At 40.7% G+C, this 19505-nt stretch overlaps 1 protein-coding gene across 5 annotated transcripts in view; it reads right to left on the bottom strand.

Annotated features, from left to right (window-relative positions):
- EMB3006 (embryo defective 3006) overlaps positions 1 to 19505 on the bottom strand; it is a 93853-nt gene that overhangs the window by 41896 nt on the left and 32452 nt on the right. For 3 of the 5 annotated variants that reach the window (XM_088961070.1, XM_088961069.1, XM_088961071.1), the window contains one exon: positions 17393 to 17425. In XM_088961070.1, coding sequence (XP_088817196.1) covers positions 17393 to 17425 — 33 coding nt within the window. Of the gene's footprint in view, positions 1 to 15082; positions 15735 to 17392; positions 17426 to 19505 lie in introns of those variants that run through there. The other 2 variants (XR_016104261.1, XR_016104260.1) reach the window with 1 other exon arrangement.

Raw genomic sequence — 19505 nt, 5'->3', positions numbered from 1 at the left:
AAAGCAGTGCAGAAGCAAAGTACGGGGCTATGGCTTACGTTATCTATGAATTAATGTGGATAAAGTATCTACTTCAAGAGTTTCTATTACAAAACCTATTAATCTATTTTGTGGCAATCAATAGGTTGCTATATTGCATCCAATCCTAAGTTGCATAAGTAAACAAAGCATATTGGAGTAAATTATTTTTTTCGTAAAGTAATAAATCATCACTTTGTGAGGGAGGTCAATGGTGGTGACAGACGGCAGTCACTCTTGTAAAGTCTGAAGACTAGTTGATCATTTACTTGTAAACAAAACTTGTTTATAAGTGAGATGCTGTATTTGATTTTTCTTGATCCACTGATAACTCTCTTTTTTCTCTTCTCTCTATTATTCTGCTCTCTTTCTTGTACTTTTAAACTCAATCACAGGTCACTTTACAAGTTCAATAAAATTGCAATATTTTAACAATCAAGAAAAAAAAGATCAACTTCTTGCTTGCCCAAAGTGTAATGCCTTCAACTAACCTGTGCATAAATTTGTACAGTTGTATTATTAACAAGAGTTGTTTCATGTGTTTCAGTGTTTAACCAGCTGATTATAGTGTATACAATTAGACAGATACTCACAAACCGTCAGCTAAACTTATTGCAACTGGAAGGGCCTAAACCCAGATGTTACTAGTTAGTTGTAACTGGAAACATATTATTATATTGCTTACTTTGTTATTTAAGTAAATAAAGACTGATTTTTTTCTAGGCATGTCAAGGAAGCATTGCATAAACTCCATTCATCAAAACCATTGCATAAACTCCCTGAGAAACAATATTTCAAGAAAAAATTATTAAGAGAGAAACTACCCTATAAGTGCAAAAATGAATGTATTTTGCTACATAGCTTGTCTTTCAACCTTCATACTATTTTTCCTCCATGTGCTCAAAAGAATGTCACTTTCTTTAATGAAATTATAGAAGATGGCATGCATCAAGAGATAGGTGACGATGTTTTACCCAATATTCTTCAGAACATCTCTTTGGTATTACCTTTCAAAAAAAAAATTATTACCAGTAAGAGATCATGGCAGATCCATACCCCAAAATTTACTGCCAGACAAGGACAAATTTAGAGTAGGATTTCAGAGTATTAGGAATTATTTCCTACCTAGGTTGGGAAAAAGCAGTACATTCATTTCACTTCAAGACTCTGATAAGAAATAAGAATGTCAGTGATGCCGTGACCCGGGGGGAGAAAGAGAGAGAGAGAGAGGCGGGACATGTTAGGGCTGTGATAATTGTGACATTCAAACGATAAAACAGATGTGTAGGGCACCTATTCCTATTGTTTTTCTTTTATCAATAAAAGAAACTTTTATTAAGAAGAAAAGATGAGAGAAAAATACAGCGGGAAGGGAGGGGTAAAATCCCTTAACCCTCCCTAGAAGTAGAGATCAAATTACAACAATGCCCAAAAGAAATTAGCTCTTCCCACACGTTATTTGGCCAAAGAGTCTACTTGAGAATTAGCACTCCTCTTGGACCGCTGAACCTGAATTTGCATGTTTTGAGTAAGCTGGTTAATTTTCTTTTTTTTCATTTGAGAACATCCACAGACTGAAATCTTCCTTCTGCAGCCAGCTAATAGCCAGCCTAGAGTCGCCTTCCACCAGCAGTTTTCTAATATTCAGCTGCTGGGCTCTTTTAATCCCTTCTAGAACTAACAAAATTTCAGATCTCAGAGAATCCCCCCAACCTAATAGGGCCTGAAAACATGGCAATAATTCGACCTTCTTCATCCCTGAACACTCCACCTATACCTGAAGGGCCTGGGTTCCTTCACCGCTTCCATCGAAGTTCAATTTAGTGAACCCCAAAGTTGGAGGAGTCCAAGCTGGAATAGGGGAAGTAATCAAGGGAGCAGACCAAGCCACTTCTTTCCAATTTCTAATGATATCTCCTGCTGAATAACATTCAAAAAGCTTCATAGTCTTGACCCAATGAACCACCCTAACATAGATTAATTCAATGATGGCTTCCTTGTTTTTTTCTTTTTCATGGAAAGTTCGTTGACTTCTTTCCTCCCACACTGTCCAGCATACATCTGCTCTAACACAACTCCACAAAATTTTACCTCTCTTTTCTAAACCCCTCACTGAAGTAGGGTTAAACAAGCTCTGCACACTTGAAGGGGAGGACCACCTGCAACCAAAAAGAGAGAAAAACCAACACCAGATTTCTGATACAAAAGGACAGGAAACTAATAAGTGATAGGAGCTCTCACCATTCTTCTTACATAAGATGCACTAGTGCGGGGATAAACACCAATTAGACCTTTTCTTTTCAAGTAAATCACAAGTGTTACACTTTTCTAGGATAGCTTCCTAGCAGAAAGCACCTACTCTGGGAGGAATTGGTCTCCCCAAACTTCCAAGACTGGGAAAGGAAAACCAAGGCCCGGATGGGATTGGGTTAATTCTTTGAAAAAAGAAGAGCAAGAAAAGATACCTGAAAGAGTAGGAGCCCAAATCCTACTATCCAATCTAGAGGGGTCAATAACTACCTCATCCAGAATCTTAAGCAAATTAGAAATGGAGTCCAATTCAGAATCTCTAAGAAGTAAAACCCGGATTCCAATCAAAAGCAAAATTAGAAAAGGTTAGAAAGGTGGCTACGGGCTCATTTTTAAACCTTGAGAGAAAAAACAAGGAAGGGAACTGCTCTTTCAAAGGAGTGTCCCTCACCCAAATATGTTCCCAAAATTTCATAGAATTACTAGAGCAAAGGTCATACCTAATAAAAGGAAGGAACGAAGGATAGATGAAACACCCATATCCCAGCCATTTGCCTCTTGCCCATGAATACTTAGGATTACTTGAGCCCATAGATTATCATCCCTTTCTTTTGTCAATCTCCATAACCATTTCCCTAGAAGAGCTTCATTCTTCTTCTGTAGGTTACCCAACCCAAGTCCACCATCACTTTTAGCTTTGGTAACCACATCCCACCTAACTCTATGGCCCCTTTTCTCCTCCCCTGATTCCCATAGGAAATCCCTCATTAGTTTTTCCAACACCCTACACACTCCCTCAGGAATTTTAAACACAGACAGAAAGTAAACATGGAGGCTTGCCAAGGTTGACTTAATTAGAGTTATCATACCTCCCAAAGAGAGGTAGTTTTTCTTCCATGAGGCTAGCCTTTTTGTGAATCTATCAATCACCGGATTCCAAAAGCTCCTTTTGCTAGGATTATCCCCTAGTGGAAGCCCCAAATAATTCAATGGCTAGTGAGAAATCTCACAACCCAAAATTTGAGCCCTTTCTTCCACCTCTCCAGCACTCATATTAATGCCGATCACACAACTCTTATCAAATTTGACTTTGAGGTTAGTCACTTGCTCAAACACATTAATCACCCGTTTTAAATTACTAACCCACCTAATCTCATCCTCGCCACAAAACAGAATTGTGTCATCCGCAAATTGCAAATGAGTGACCAAGACCCCGTCCATCCCAATTCTCCAACCACTTACCAAGCTCCTAGAATCTGCCCTCTCAACAAGCCTCCCTAAAACTTCAACAATCAGGGTAAAAAGGAAGGGGGAGAGTGGAGGGGGTCCCCTTGCCTAATACCTCTAGTAGTTGGGAAATGGACTACCACTTTACCATTCACTAGTATAGAATAGTGGCATGTCCTGATACACCCTTTTATCCAATTACACCACCTCTACCCAAATCCAAAGGACTCTAGAACTTCCAACAACAAAGGCCAATCAACCAAATTATAAGCCTTTTCTATATCAAATTTGCACACCATCCCTTTCTTCCTGCTTCTTTGTAGATCTTCCACACTCATTTGTTATTAATATTTGATCCACAATTTGTCTATTCTTCACAAAGGCACCTTGATTAGGGGAAATGATTGTGGGAAGCACCTCTCTAATTCTTCGGGACAAAACCTTAGCAATGATCTTATAGAGGCTATTAACCATACTGATGGGTCTGAACTCTTTAGGGTAGCAACTCCCTCCTTTTTCGGGATTAAGACAATAAAGGTAGAGTTCAGACCTGGATTTATCACCCCTCTTTCAAAGAATTCTGAGAACACACTTTGGATGTCAGCCTTAATTATCTCCCAACAGTCTTGATAAAAATCCATCGTAAAACCACCAGGTCTTGGGGCTTTAGTTGTTAAGTTGACTGTTTTTATGTATTGTTGGTTCGGCTGATAAGTGTACATGTTAGTTAGTATTGGGTTTTAAGCTGTTAGGTATTGGGCCTTTGTTATTGGGCCTAAGTCTGTTTAGTGTTTTAAGCAGTCTGGGTGTCCCATCACTAATCAGGGGCATTCCAGACATTTCATGTAACACTGTATTGTAATCTACTATAAATAATAGTACTGTCGACTGGGATACTCAGTTAGACATTCTCAGCACTTGTTTGCCTTCACCTCTCTTCTACTACTTCAGCTATAACCTTTCAGCAAACATGGTATCAGAGCATTGAGTGATCTTCTGGTTACAGTCAATGCCAACTCTTTTCTCTTGCTTTCTTTCTCTCTTTTTTTATCCTGGTTGCTGCGTAGAAACCCTAGGGTTGTCGTAGAATAGAACAAGGTTCGAACCTAGGGTTTCCCTTGGTTGTAGAGCACAAGTGAAGTAAGACCCAGAAGTTGATGTCCTACTAGAATGCTTCTAGTAGTTAGTAGCCATTCGGCTGCTAAGAGAGGTCTGTATAGGACAGACCTAGGTTGAGGACTGATTTCAGCAGTCCTAGTATTAGTCGTAGGGGTGAGCACTCTCTACAGTAGCAAAAGTCGAAGCCCAAGAGAAGTCTGCATGGTGCAGTGGTGGAGGGCTCTCAGTTTCAGGTCGGTTACTAGCTCACAGAATTCTTCTTGCTGCTGTAACTGGTCCACTTCAGAACTGTGACCACTTCGGCTAGTCTGAAACAGTGTTATCTACACAAAGTCTGCAACCAAGATGTCTTCAATATCCGGAGAGGTCTCTTCTAGGGATAACAGACCTGGTGGGAGGTCTTCAAATCTGGAGAACCCGAATTTGCACATCTTGCAGATTACAAGTGTGTTGCTGGATGAATACAACTTCAGGGAGTGGTCCGTTTCTGCAATGCTTTTTATTACTTCCCGTGAACTCACAGGTTATTTAGATGGGAAGAAGGAACCCAGAGTTGGCAGTGTGGAGTATGCAGTGTGGCGCAAGGAGAATGCCACAGTTATGTCCTGGCTGCTTGCTTCTATGACTCCACGAGTTGCCAGGACTGTTCAACACTTTCCCACAGCAGCTAAGATTTGGGAAAAAGTGTCAAAAACCTATAGACAGAAGAAAAACAATGCTAGAATTTACAGGTTGAACCAAGACATTGCTGCTTTAAGGCAAGGGGATATGACAGTTGCAACATATTTTGCAACTCTGGAAGGATTGTGGGAAGAACTTGATCATCACTTGATTTTGGATTGGGAGAATGCCAGGGACAAGGAGAGACATGATAAGCAGATTGAAGAGAGCAAAGCCTTTAAGTTCTTGGCTGGCTTGGACCCAGTGTATGAGGGCATAAGGTCACAAATTCTTGGAAGAGATGAAATGCCCGAGTTACATCATGTTTATTATCTAGTAAGGAATGAAGAGGTCAGGAGAAAGGAGATGCAAGTTGACACTCAAATGCAACCAGCTGAACAATCTGTAGAACATTCAGCCCTGATTTCTACAAATCAAAAGGGGAACAGATATCCAGACAAAAGGCATCTTAAGTGCACTCATTGTGGAGGTGAAAGACATGTAAAAGAAAAAGTGTTGGGTCCTGTATCCTCACCTAAAGCCAGTTGCATTGAGAAAAGACAAGAAGCAATAGAAGGGTCAAGCGGCAAGTGGGAACCTTGTCACTAGTAACAATGGTGATAGCCCACAGAATATACCAACAGTGGCTTCTTCTTCCATGGGGCAGGTTGCTAATTCCTCTGGAGCCAGTACCTTGGGCTTCCCTGTTGGTGAGGTAGAGGTCCTTAGTCGGGCTTTAGCCCGTCTAAGGAATAACTCTTTTGCTTCCACCTCTCTTGCCAGATCAGGTATAGTCTCTGCCTTTAGTGCAACTAGTCCTCCTATTGACTCTACTTCTTGGGTTATTGATTCCAGTGCAACTGACCACATGACACATATGTTCTCCTTATTCTCTTCATATCACTTGTTGTCTGGTCAGGATAAGATGAGAGTTGCTGACGGGTCTTTCTCCACCATCTCTAGCAAAGGGGTGGTTGACCTAAGCAAGGACCTCTCTCTTAAATCAGTTTTGCATGTTCCCAGTCTTACCTCAAATCTTGTTTGTTTCAAAACTTACCAAAATTTTTAACTATAGCATACTTTTTTTCCTACTCATTGTGTCTTTCAGGACAGATTGACGAAGAGAACAATTGGGAGCAGTCATGAGTATGGAGGCCTCTACTATTTTCATGCAGACATCGTTTCAGCCTTACAAGCATCTGTTGCTAGTGTTAGATAGTGTATGCCCTTAGCACCAATCAGATTGATGTACATTATGACATTTATTGTAAATGAATAAAGTACATATTTGATTCATGTTATAGTGGTGTGTTTCTGTGTAATACCCTTAAACTGGACACTTATGAGATTCGTATTAGTTTAGAATGTTCACAGCCATTGGATAAGTCTAGGGAGATTTATCCTGCTAAGGCTGACACTGATGTGCCGCCAAGTGTTGGGGTGGCCTGTCTCAACTACTAGGGTGAGACCCGAGGTACATGCAGTGTAGGTTTACTTGAAACCCTGAACCGGACCAGATTTCTAGTATTGCCCTGGACCTTGGTGATTAGTGGGCAAAACTGGAAAGTTACACCTGACCCCTAGACTCGATTATGATACTGCACTAGGTGTCAGATTGGGCTGTGTTTGATATGCCAATCAGTGAGATCCTTAGAGGGGGTCAAAACCTGGGTATGTTGGGACAGTCTGAAAATTCATCTGAGTGGGTGATCACAGTGACAAGATCAGCCCCTTTGTCGGACAAAGGTAATGATCGGGGCGCACTCTCTGATGGAAACCAAGACTGCCAGTAGCCAATTTCAATCATTGAAATTTGTTTTGCAAAATATATTTATATACGAATATACATATATATTACGGTTTCAAAATGTTTGCAAAAGGTTTTAATTCCCAGGATCCATATAAGTAGAGAGTACAGCACTGTACCTTGCAGCTGAGGGAGAGGTCCTCTCTTGTCGGACAGTGTTTGATCATTATGGGCTGAGAAGTTAAGTGTAAGACCATTGGGGGTAATACCTGATGGGCTAATCTTGTATCTGCCCACAGTCCCTGGGTTTTTATAAGGTGGCTTGGCCCAGGGACCATTTAGTGTAAGTGTTGGGCCCATTAAGAGCCCATGTGATGGGCTTCAAGGGGTTCACTGTCTTTTCAGTGAATTCGGCCAGGTCTTGTAACTGAGGTTGGGCTGAACCCATGTGGCTGATGTGTAGATCAATGTTTGGGTCCCACGCCATATAAGGAAGCCCAACTGGGCAGCAATTTGGAAGGTTAATGAGCACACAGACTTATTGGGCCTAAAGCCCATTCCGAACTGGTTTAGTTGGACTAATTAAAAAGAGGGGCAAACCATTCAGCCCATCCCAAACTCCAGAGATCAGATCTCAATTTACACACAGACAAGACAGCACCAGTGTGATTGCGCCATCTTCTCCCTGCGTTCTCCTCCAGTTGCCGCCATAGCCAGTTCGATCTCCACTGTTGTAGGAGCGATCAAGAAGCGTTCTTGATATCAGTTTTTGGTGAAAAACTGATTGGGAATCATGCTCACCTACCCTCCAGTGAATTCTTGGTGAAGGATTTGGTTCTTTGGAAGAACACTGTTGATTATACTCCACCCTACACTATGTCATCTTCAGTGGGAGCAGTTTTTGGATCCTTCCTTTGGCGTGAACACCTCCATTGGAAGATATTATTTCTTCGTATCAGGTATATTCCTCTCCTACTAATTTGGTTCAGACCTAGTTCGATCCTTGATTCAAGATTAATCCTTGAAAAATGCAGTTTTTCTAAAATAGGGAATGTGATTCCCACATGGGAGAGAGAGAAATTTTTGAAATTTCGCCCTACCTTCCTGCAGGGTTCGGCTATCCATATGATGGATCTCTCATCCCTTCAGCTAGTGGTCCGGAGAATGTGGAGTCGATAGCTAAGTTGCATCTGTGGCATGCTAGGCTAGGTCATTTACCTTTTTCTTCATTGGAAGTGTTGTTTCCCGAATTGTTTAAGGGAATTTCAAGTCAGAGTTTAGTCTGTGAAGTATGTCAACTGTCAAAACAATGTAGAACTGTTTATCCAATTTCCAGTAATGAAATTCAAGCTCATTTTGATTTGGTTCATTCTGATGTTTGAGGCCCTTCACCTATTGTTTCTATTGATGGCTTTCGTTACTTTATCAGTTTTATTGACCACTACTCTCGATGCACATGGATCTATCTGTTAAAAGGACGAGATGAAGTGCCACATGGATCTATCTGTTCAACAAGAAGATTAAGCAATTCCGGTCAGATAATGCTGCTGAATATTTTGAAAAATCCTTGAACTTGTTCATGGAAGATGCTAGCATGCTACATCAATCATCTTGTACTAATACCCTCAACAGAATGGGGTTGTTGAGCGCAAGAATAGACATCTATTGGAGACATCTCGAGCCTTACTATTCCAGCACAAGGTTCCCAAGCACTACTGGTCTCAAGCAGTTCTTACTGCATCATATCTGATAAATCGAATGCCATCTAAGGTGTTGGGTATGAAAACCCCTTTCTATGTTCTGTGTCCTACCCTTCCAAACTTTCCTCTTCCTCCTAGGGTCTTTGGTTGTGTATGTTTTATACATGTAAAGGATCCAAAGAAGACCAAGCTGGATCCTAAGGCTACGAAAAGAATTTTTTTTGGGGTACTCTCCTACACAAAAGGGTTACAAGTGTTATGATCCCGTCACAAAGGGAAAGTATGTCACCAGAGATGTGGTCTTTTTTGAGTCTCAACCCTACTTTCAGTCTTCCTAGAATTCACTTCAAGGGGAGACCAGTGAGATGGAAGAGGATTCTTATTCTCCCTTCTTTTTTGTTCCTCTATCTGCCTCGGGCCTTCCATCCTCTCCTTCTACTCCTCCTAGTTGTGGCATCCTGGGTGAACCTAGTGAGGCTCCCACTGTGCCTGCTACCTCTCTTGATACTGCAAATGTTCCTGAAGGCTCTAGTAGGCAACAGAAAGATATAAGAATCACCTACAACAGAAGAAAAAAGGGCCCTCAAACTCATGACAGCAACCAGTTGGACTCGGATCAATCTGTCTCCACAATCCAAGGTAATCCCAACACACATACTTCTGATTTGGATCTTCCTATTGCTCTTCGTAAGTCTATCCGTTCTTGTACTACTCGGCACCCCATTGCTGATTTTGTTTCTTACTCACGTTTATCTCCATCCTATCACTCCTTTGTGTCTGCTCTTTCCTTTGTACATGTTCCTTCTAGGTACTCAGAGGTTGTGTTTGACCCAAGGTGGAAAGAAACTATGAATGAAGAGATGAAAGCTTTAATGAAAGCAAGGACTCGAGAATTAGTGGATCTACCAAAAGGGAAGAGCACTGTCGGGTGCAAGTGGGTGTTCACTGTAAAGCATAGGGAAGACGGGTCCATTGAAAGGTACAAGGCTCGGCTTGTGGCAAAGGGGTTTACTCAAAAAGAAGGGATTGACTACAAAGAAACATTTGCTCCAGTAGCGAAGCTCAACACAATTCGGGTTTTACTATCATTAGCAGCAAATTTTTCATGGGAGAGCTAGATGTGAAGAATGCCTTCTTAAATGGTGATCTTCATGAAGAGGTATTTATGGACCCTCCACCAGGCTACGACTTTGATAGAAAGGTGTGTAAACTAAGGAAAGCATTATATGGCCTAAAGCAGTCTCCTCGTGCATGTTTGAGAGGCTTTGAGGGGCCATGAAGAAAGTGGGGTACACTCAGAGTGGTGCAGACCATACCTTTTCATAAGGAGACAGGATAGAAAACTTACAGCACTCATTGTTTATGTGGATGATATGGTGATTACTGGGAATGACCTGGAAGAGATCAAAAGACTAAAGGAGTTTTTGGCTTCTGAATTTGAGATCAAAGACTTTGGCCATTTGAGATACTTTCTTGGGAATAAAGTTATTAGGTCAAGAGAGAGGATCTCTATATGTCAGCGGAAGTATGTACTTGACCTCCTAGAAGAGACAAGCATGATAGGGTGTAGACCAGCAAATACTCCAATAGAACAGAACCATGGTCTACAGGAATCAGTAGGGGAGGACTACTGTGATAAAGAGAGATACCAAAAATTGGTAGGGAAATTGATATTGAAAGAATGGTAGGATCCATCTAATGGACGCCATAAAGGTTGCGGAATGGGTGGGCGAATTTCAAAAATTTCCTACCTTCTCTCAACTGGGAATCATATTCCCTAAATTTAGAATACAATATTCAAGGATCCTACTTGAACCATAATCAAACCAGATCTGTACCAAAAGATAAATGGGAGGAATATACCTGATCCGGAGAAGCAGTATCTCCCAAAGTTGGTGTTCACGCCCAAAGAATGCTCCAAGATCCGTTCCTGCTGAAGATGACACAGCTGTGGATGGAACAGAACTAGCAGGGTGCGTCCTACACACTGGATCCTTCACAAGAATCCTCTGGAAGTACTAAACACTGAATCCTTTCAGTCTTTCTTGCAAGACTGATGTCAAGAACAGATTTCTTGACTTTCTTCTCTGCAAAGATCTAATCTTGCAAAGGCAGATGGCGGCGGCAGGAGGAGATTTCCAAAACAAAAAGGCTGAACTGTTTTTCTGTTTTCTCTGGAGAGTATGAATCAGATCAGATCTTAATTCGCAGGAGGTATCCCATACCTCTTCAAGGTGGTTCGAAATCTCCTCCTTTCTTCTTGATTAAGAAACCTCCTTTTTAGGAGTAATCCCAATCCAAATCAGTATTTGGATAGGGGATAATCTTAATCCTTTCTGCAGATAGAGTTAGTTTACTCCTGATCTTATCAAGAGGTTACCAGATTCAAATCTAATTTGAATTTGGTCTCTTAGAGTGGATAAGGCTAAAAGGCCCAATCCTTTTACTAACTTTAATCTCAAATTCGCCCATGGATGGGTGATCATATCAGCCCACCTCGAAATGGGCTTTTGGCCCATTAAGTGTTCAGTGTCTAATTACTTTCCAATTTGCTGCCCAGTTGGGCTTCTTTGTATGGCGTGGGACCCAAGCATTGATCTATACACCAGCCACATGGGTTCGGCCCAACCTTTAATACAAGGCCCAGCCGAATTCACTGAAAAACTCAATGAACCCCTTGAGTCCATCATATGGACCCTATGGGCCCAACACTTACATTAAGTGGTCCCTGGGCCAAGCCATCTTATAAAAACCCAGGGACTGTGGGCAGGTGCAAGATTAGCCCATCAGGTATTATCCTCAATGGTCTTACACTTAACCTCTCAGCCCTTAATAATCAAACACTGCCCGACAAGAGAGGACCTCTCCCTCGGCTACAAGGAACAGTGCCGCACTCTCCTCTCACATGGATCCCGGGAATTAAAACCATTTGCAAACAATTCGAAACCGAACATATATATATATAAATATATTAATTTTGCAAAACAAAAATTCCAACGATTGAAATCAACTGCCGGCAGTTTGGTTTCCATCAGAGAGAGTGCATTCCCGATCATTACCCTTTGTCCGACAAAGTGGCTGATTCTGTCACTATGATCACCCACTCAGATGAATTCTCAAACTACCCCAACATACCCAGGTTTTGATCCCCGCTAAGGATCTCACTGATTGGCATATCAAAGGCAGCCTGATCCAACACCTAGTGAAATGTCATAATCGAGTCTAGGGGTCAGGTGTAACTTTCCAGTTTTGCCCATCTATCTCCAAGGTCCAGGGCAATACTGGAAATCTGGTCCGGTTCAAGGATTCAAGTAATCCCATACTGCATGTGCCTCGGGTCTTACCCTGATGGCTGAGACAGGCCATCCCAACACTTGGTGGCACACCAGTATCAGCCTTGGCAGGATAAATCTCCCCAGACTTATCCAACGGCTGTGAACATTTAAAACTAACATGAGTCTCTATAAATGTCCAGTTTTAGGGTTTCACACAGAATTAAACCAAACAACATGAATCAAACATGCACTTTATTTATTTCCTCTAAATAACAAAAGTACATCAAATCAGATTGAAGCTAAGGGCATACAAAACTGTCTAACAGATATATCTATCTCTCACCCGACCAGATATTGCTTATGTTGTGCATGTTGTCAGTCAGTTCATGCACACTCCAAAGATCCCTCATATGAGAGCAGTTGAAAGGATTCTCGGGTACTTGAAGACTTGCCCAAGAAAGGGAATTTTATTCAGAAAACACAATAAAATTGAAATTGAAGCTTATGCTGATGCAGATTGGGCCGGTTCTGCTGGGGACAAAAAATCAACTTCAGGATATTGTACATTTGTTGAAGGGAGCCTGGTTACATGGCGGAGTAAGAAGCAGAATGTGGTTGCTAGATCAAGTGCGGAGGCTGAATATCGAGCTATGGCTCATGTTGTTGCTGAACTTCTGTGGCTTAGGACCCTTCTTGGTGAGCTTGGCATAAAAGTTGAGGGTCCTCTCAGGCTGTACTGTGACAACAAGGCTGCCATCAACATTGCAAATAACCCAGTGCAACATGACAGGACAAAACATATTGAGATTGATCAACATTTTGTTAGAGAGAGAATAGTCTTGGGAGAACTCTGCATTCCTTATACTCCATCCAATATGCAGATTGTAGATGTGCTGACTAAAGGGTTGGCTGCAACAAAATTCTTGGACCTTCTTGGCAAGCTAAACATGACTGACATCCATGCTTAGTTTGAGGGGGAGTGTTAAGTTGACTGCTTTTATGTATTGTTGGTTCAGCTGATAAGTGTACATGTTAGTTAGTATTGGGTTTTAAGCTGTTAGGTACTAGGCCTTTGTTATTGGGCCTAAGTCTGTTTAGTGTTTTAAGCAATCTGGGTGTTCCATCACTAATCAGGGGCATTCCAGACATTTCATGTAACATTGTATTGTAATCTACTATAAATAATAGTACTGTCGGTTGGGTTACTCACCACTTGTTTGCCTTCACCTCTCTTCTACTACTTCAGCTATAACCTTTTAGCAAACAAGTTCTATACATAGAAAAGATGGCATCCCATATTTCTTCCAGCTCGAACTCTCTTTCCAACCACTCAATCAACTCTTCCGGGAGCATGGGCCAATCCAAGCCTTCAATCCTTAATCTCTCATTTAGAGCTCTTCTAAAGATATATTTGAAATGATCCAAAAAAACCATAGCAATCTCATTCTGTTGGGTTAAAATTGTACCATCAACCACCAACTTATAAATGGAGTTCTTCTTTCTTCTGCCATTGGCTATAGCATGGAAAAATTTTGTGTTCCTATCTCCTTCCTTCACCCATTTGTGTCTGGATTTTTGCTTACAACTAATTTCTTCTTTAAAAAGTATATCCTCCAGATTTTTCCTCAACTCTTTGTCCCTTTACATTCCATTCCTTGATTTTGACTTTCAGCTCTTTTAACTTCCAGTGGAATTTCATACCTACCCAATTTACCCTCGGATTACTCTCATTACACAACTTCTTCACTTTCTCTTTAAAGTCCGAGTGAAGCAGGCACATATTTTCAAATCTGAAAGGAGAAGGCCCACTGTTTCCAAATCCAGACTTGCATAGCGAAATTTTCCAATAATCAGAGGTAACTCTTAGTAAGGCCCTTGACACCAGGTCTCCCCAATGCTCTTTTCAATATGCGGTAAATAGGAATTTGTCTAATTTGGAGCAAATTGGTTCAGCTTGGAGATTAGACCAGGTGAAACTGTTACATAAGAGGTCCAGTTCCTTGAGTTCAAAGGCATTGATAAACTCATTAAACTTCCTCATACTAGTAGTACTCCTTTGCCTCACCTTATTGCACTCCTCACTAAACCTAATCACATTGAAGTCCCCTCCTAGACACCAAGGCCCTTCCCACAAACCTCTAATATCTCCTAGTTCTTCCCACAATTTATTCCTTTGTCTGTAGCCAGTGGAGCCATAAACATTAGTCAAGACCCATTCAAACCCATCTTCCACATGCTTGAATTTGACAGAAACTGAGAACCTTCCAATTAGTTTTTCAACTCCCTCCAAAAATTCATCTTTCCACAAGGCGACTAACCCTCCAAATGAACCTCAAGAAGGGCTCATTACCCAACTAAGGCCATTTGCTCTTCACACACTTCTAGCCCATCTCTTGTCAAAGGTCATGAGTTTAGATTCCTGGACTAAAAGATGTCTGGACTTTCTTTCCTTAGGACCTCCTTTATTAAAGTTCTCTTTCTTACATTCCCCAAGCCTCTCACAATCTTCATTACTCCAAACATAGTCTACCCCCACCCCTAAACCTTCTTCCCTACAATCCTCCTTTCCTTCCCCTACCCTTCCTCTCACTAAATTCTTTGTCCCCCTCCACATCCAATTTCAACTTCACTTAACCTTCATTTTCTCATCTTCCCTTCCTCTTTTTCATTCTTCAAATACACTTTCAGCTCATTCAGATTTTTAATCTTGCAACTTAGCTTTTCTACAAATTCAGCTAGAGAATCATCTTTTTCATCTCCCTTTTTAGTCTTTTCTCTTCTGTCCTCTCTATGCCTCCACTCACCCTCTCCTGCTCCATCTTTTCTTTAGCTACTTTAGACCCACCATCCTTACCCTCTTTTCCCTTCTCCCTTTCTAATACCACCCTAGTCAGATTATCAAGCTCTTCCATTATTAAATTCCATAACCTCTCCTCCCTCTCGCCCTCCTCCTGTATCTCCCCACCACCACCAACTTTGTCAATTTCTAATCCATGGGTAATCGGCAATGAGTAAAGTCTGGAATCTGGGAGAAGCATCAAGATCAGAGCAAGAATTAGTATCAAAACCCAAAATCACAAACATACCTGTGTCTGAAAAAGGGCATTCAACAGCCGGCTGGGTTTCACAATTTGACAACAGAATAGGATTTTGTAGGGCACAACCTAGACATGATTCACCGTTGTTAGTACCTCCGAGGCTCTGTCGCTCATCCCCTCCTGACATATCCATATTTGAAGTCTGATGATCCACCGTTATCTTCTCACAGGTCCCCTGCCCACTGTTCATTTTCTGGCTTGATTCTTTCCTACCCCAGGTTCGGTTTTCCCCCCTTGCATCCAAGGAGCATTCGGCATCATTTTGCGCCCCACAATCAGCGGAGGGTTTCAGCGCAGAGGTAACGCCTTCTGCATCCTCAGAAAATATAATGGTTGTGCTGAAAGTGTCTTCCAACTCCCCTTTATGCTCGGCAATCTGGTTTTCTGCTTCCAACTCTGTCTCAAAGTCATCCTCTGAGGAATCGCAACTTACCCAACCTCCGTCCTCTTCTTCAATTTCATCTCTCCTAGCCCTGAAATATCTTGGGTTTGGCCTATCCTCTCCCATTTTATCCTGGTCCCCTTCTTTGGATTTAGCAACTGGAAGCCAACGCAAGTTTTGCCTCTCTGTATTCTGTCCTGAAAATATTTTGCCTTCACCCGATTGCAGCACCTATGGGGAAGAAGATAGACCATCATTATGGTCCTCCAACGCCTTCTTTGATACTCGACTCATGTAACCACTTAAAGAGTCACATGAGTCGGCTGTAGCTCCATGGACCTCCTTAAGGGTCGACCCAAGCTGACCCACTATTAGGCCGGTTGGGTCAGAGCGGGTTGTGTGATTTCCAATTCCAGCTCTGATTGAGCCCCTCCCCAGATCTGACCAAGTTCCCCTTCTAACCAAATCTGTAAAGGACAGATGGGCGGTAATGTTCTTTTTAATTTCAAATTTATTTCAAAACTTTTCCATAAAATCTACTCAACTTTTTGAGCTTAACTTTTCAGTTTCCTTAGAAAGCATTTCCTTTTTTCTAGAAAAAACTTCCTCCCCAAGTTTGCTGATGTGTCCATGCATCTTCTCCTTATTCCCAGCAAGTGTAATCCACCTCGCCAGGTCATTGTCGTCTTCAAGCTCCACCCTCCCGCACCACTGCGATGCTTCGACTTCTGAGGCGACCCAGATCTTGTACCAGTATCCTTCTACACAAAGATTGGTCGCTCTTGGCACAGCTTCAGGCTTTATACTAGCTACCCTTAGATGAACTGCTCTCAGGTCCAAAGTCTTACAAGAGAGTAGAACACCACCCACTGCCAGGACTAAGTTTTCCAAGATGGTTTTTGCCATAAGTGAAAGGGTAAGCCCAGAAGTTTCAGTTTGAACCTCCCATCAACAGAAGTTACCGTGTTAGCCAAGGGACACCAGTTTTCGATCACCACTGTTCCTTCCTTTGTTTCCACAGTGGTGAAATCGACCGTTGCCTCCCCCACGTTTAAAACTGCTTTCTTTACATTGAAGGGGATTAGGATGACAGTTCCATGGAGCCTGAGTTTCACCGTCACCTCCTCTAATAGCCCTTTCCAATCTTTAACCTCTGTCTTCGTAGAGAGGACTAATCTCTTCTCCCAGATTCCTTTCTCCCCTACCAGTGAAATTTTTGGTTCTGGTACTGTAAAAGCCACCATTGGATGATCTCAAACCAACCTTTGGCATTTCTTCTTCTCTCAGAAAAATATTCTCTTCTTAAATGTTTGAAGGTACTATTCCATATTTTACACCAGCTTACACGGACTGCTCCATCCAGAGAGCTTTGAAACCAAGGTACAGCTTCACCCACTAGCAGTATAGTTCTTCTTCTTCCTTCTCTTACCTTTATCGTGAACTCTTTTTGGTGAATGATCTCCTCCAATAGTAGATCTTTCCTTTCTACTGTCAAGGTTTTTCTCCACTTTTGAGCCGGTGAGAAACCCTCAGACTCCATGGCTTCAGTGACTCGTGATATTTCAAATCAATGTAATATATCCAATTGTAGCAATTGCAATTATCAAATGAACCCTTGCTGCGATTTGCTTCAATGGTAAAATTCCCCCACCCAGAGATTTAGCAGATGCAAAACACAATGCTGTAGGAACTACATAGCAGTAAACCTTTAGTGTTTCAAATGCACCTATTCCTATTGTTGCATAGAAGAATAAGAAAATATGTCTAGAACTGCTTATTGACTTTTGTCTGAGAAAAAAAAAAAAAAGAGGCAGAAATTGACCAGGTATCATATAGCAGAAATTGCACTCACAACCTTCCACTATCAAAGCCATATTTCATGTAATATATACAATAGGAAAACATAAAACGTGCACCTCTGTCTCACGACATATAGACTCGAACTGTTCCTGTGAAATCCAAAGAAAACAACTTCAGTTAGAGACTGGGACCCCATCTGTATGTATTAATGTAAGAACTTTTTTTATGAGAGAGAGAGAGAGAAGTATATAAGAGGCATTCAAGAAGATTGGAGTAAAAGGCAAATGAACAACCAACATGAAACAAAGTATACATTGTTGTAACACTGCCATATAATGAACACCAGAAACCAACAAAACACCAGAAGAGAACCAACAACTTTAACAAGACAGAATAGGAGAATGTTGTCAAAATCTTACGATTTACGATACAATTCACAATTTGAATCATGAATCCCAAGGGTTTCAATTCTAACCTTATGTTTGAATCCTTTTCTGCAAAAAAATTTACAATTTTTGTTTGAATCCTACGACTTGATTCAAAAATCTTATGATTTATACAATTATACGATTTTTACGATTCATATAAATCCAATTAAGAATTACTTCTCTACTTTTTTTGTTTATATTTAGTTTTGTCATGGGAGACTTTTTTTAAATCCCTTACTAGAAAATGATTTATTTACAATATTCAAGACTAGAAATTGAGTTTATTTAGATCATATGTAAGTTAAAGGGACATTGTATGTAGATTTTTTTTTATTTTCAAGTCAAACTTGATTGTATCATCTTAGGCTTCTATTGTATAAGTGGTAAATTCTACTGTTTTAAGTATATATATGGTAGATATAAATTAAAAATAGGGTAAAGTCACTTTCCTATATATATTTAGCCTTTTAGTATGTCTATATTTAATTTTTTGACAAGTTTGTCAAAAATAGAAATAATCTTACGATTTATGATACGATTCACAATTTGATTTGATTCAACTTTCTCTACGATTTACGATACGATTAGATATTTAAAACATTAGGAGCACCCATAAGCATCTCTACTCCACCTGAACCCAACCTAATTTACCAAAAAAAAAAAAAAGGTATAAGATGGACATTTCACATAAGCATAGATGTAAGGCACATCCCTACTACTCCCCCAACTTTTCTACTCCTTATTTCTCCAACCTACCTCCCCTAAAACTCCATTCAAACAAATATTGTTCCTCCTTCAAACTCACCCCTTTCCAGACCATGTCCATTTTTCATGTAGGGCCAACTGCTCTATTAGTGGTTCATGTAGGATTGGCATGATCCAAGGCTGGACTAAAAACTGAGTTGATATTTTCTAGGGTTTAAGCCTAAGCTTTGAGTTTGTGGGGCAAGGGATACGTTTGTGGAAGGCAGAAGATGGTTCATCCATGGTTATAGGGCTATCTGATTTTATTAGGATGGTTTTAGGACAAAATTTATTATATTGTGTACAAACTTTTAGAGAGAGCAAAAATATCAGCATCTTCAGATAGGAGTGGAATTTCTTCATACTATTTTAGGGAGTATTTAAAATAGTAAACCAGAAAGGGTGATTGAATATGGAGAGGTCCTGAGGTGGTTTGGAATATAAGGATGACAGCATCCAAAACAAAGAAAAACCAAAGAAATCACTCATCTATACTATATTCTAAAATGCAGTTATTCATGTCAGCATCCCCTCTCCACTCTCCTTCACCCCTTCTAGATTTCTCTTTTCTTTGAATTTTTTTAAATACCAACTTTCTTTGGAGTGTAAAGGAAAGTTATACGTGGACTCCTCCCCTCACTATCTATCAATTCCCTATGGAAAAGTAAGTTGTATGTCATTCAGTGCTAAAATTTCTCCACTATTAAATGCATAACTAAATCCCAAGTTTCTCTCCTCTCCTCCCACATTATAAATGTTGGACAGGGTAGGGTCCTACTAATTTAGAATTTGGTGGTGAGCTTTCGGGAGTGAATAAGGGCTGTGGGTAATTAGAGATGAAGAATATGGATGGAAAAGCAAGTAGAGTTCTTCTTGTGCACCAAAGAATGAGTAAGAAATTAGAAGAGAGAGGTCAACTCTTGCTGTTAGGGTAAACAAAAAAGAGAGCTTAAAATAAGAAATAAGAGAGAGAGAGAGGAGAGAGAGTAGAAAATTTTCTGGCAACAAACAAAATTCATTAAACCAATCTTTATAACCCAAAAATTCTGAAATTGGT

Source organism: Nelumbo lutea, chromosome 1 (genome assembly GCF_056320005.1).
Source record: "Nelumbo lutea isolate HS-2025 chromosome 1, American lotus-T2T, whole genome shotgun sequence".
NCBI lineage: Eukaryota > Viridiplantae > Streptophyta > Magnoliopsida > Proteales > Nelumbonaceae > Nelumbo > Nelumbo lutea.
The sequence above is the reverse complement of the archived record's forward strand: the minus strand, read 5'-3'. Positions and strand labels throughout refer to the sequence as shown.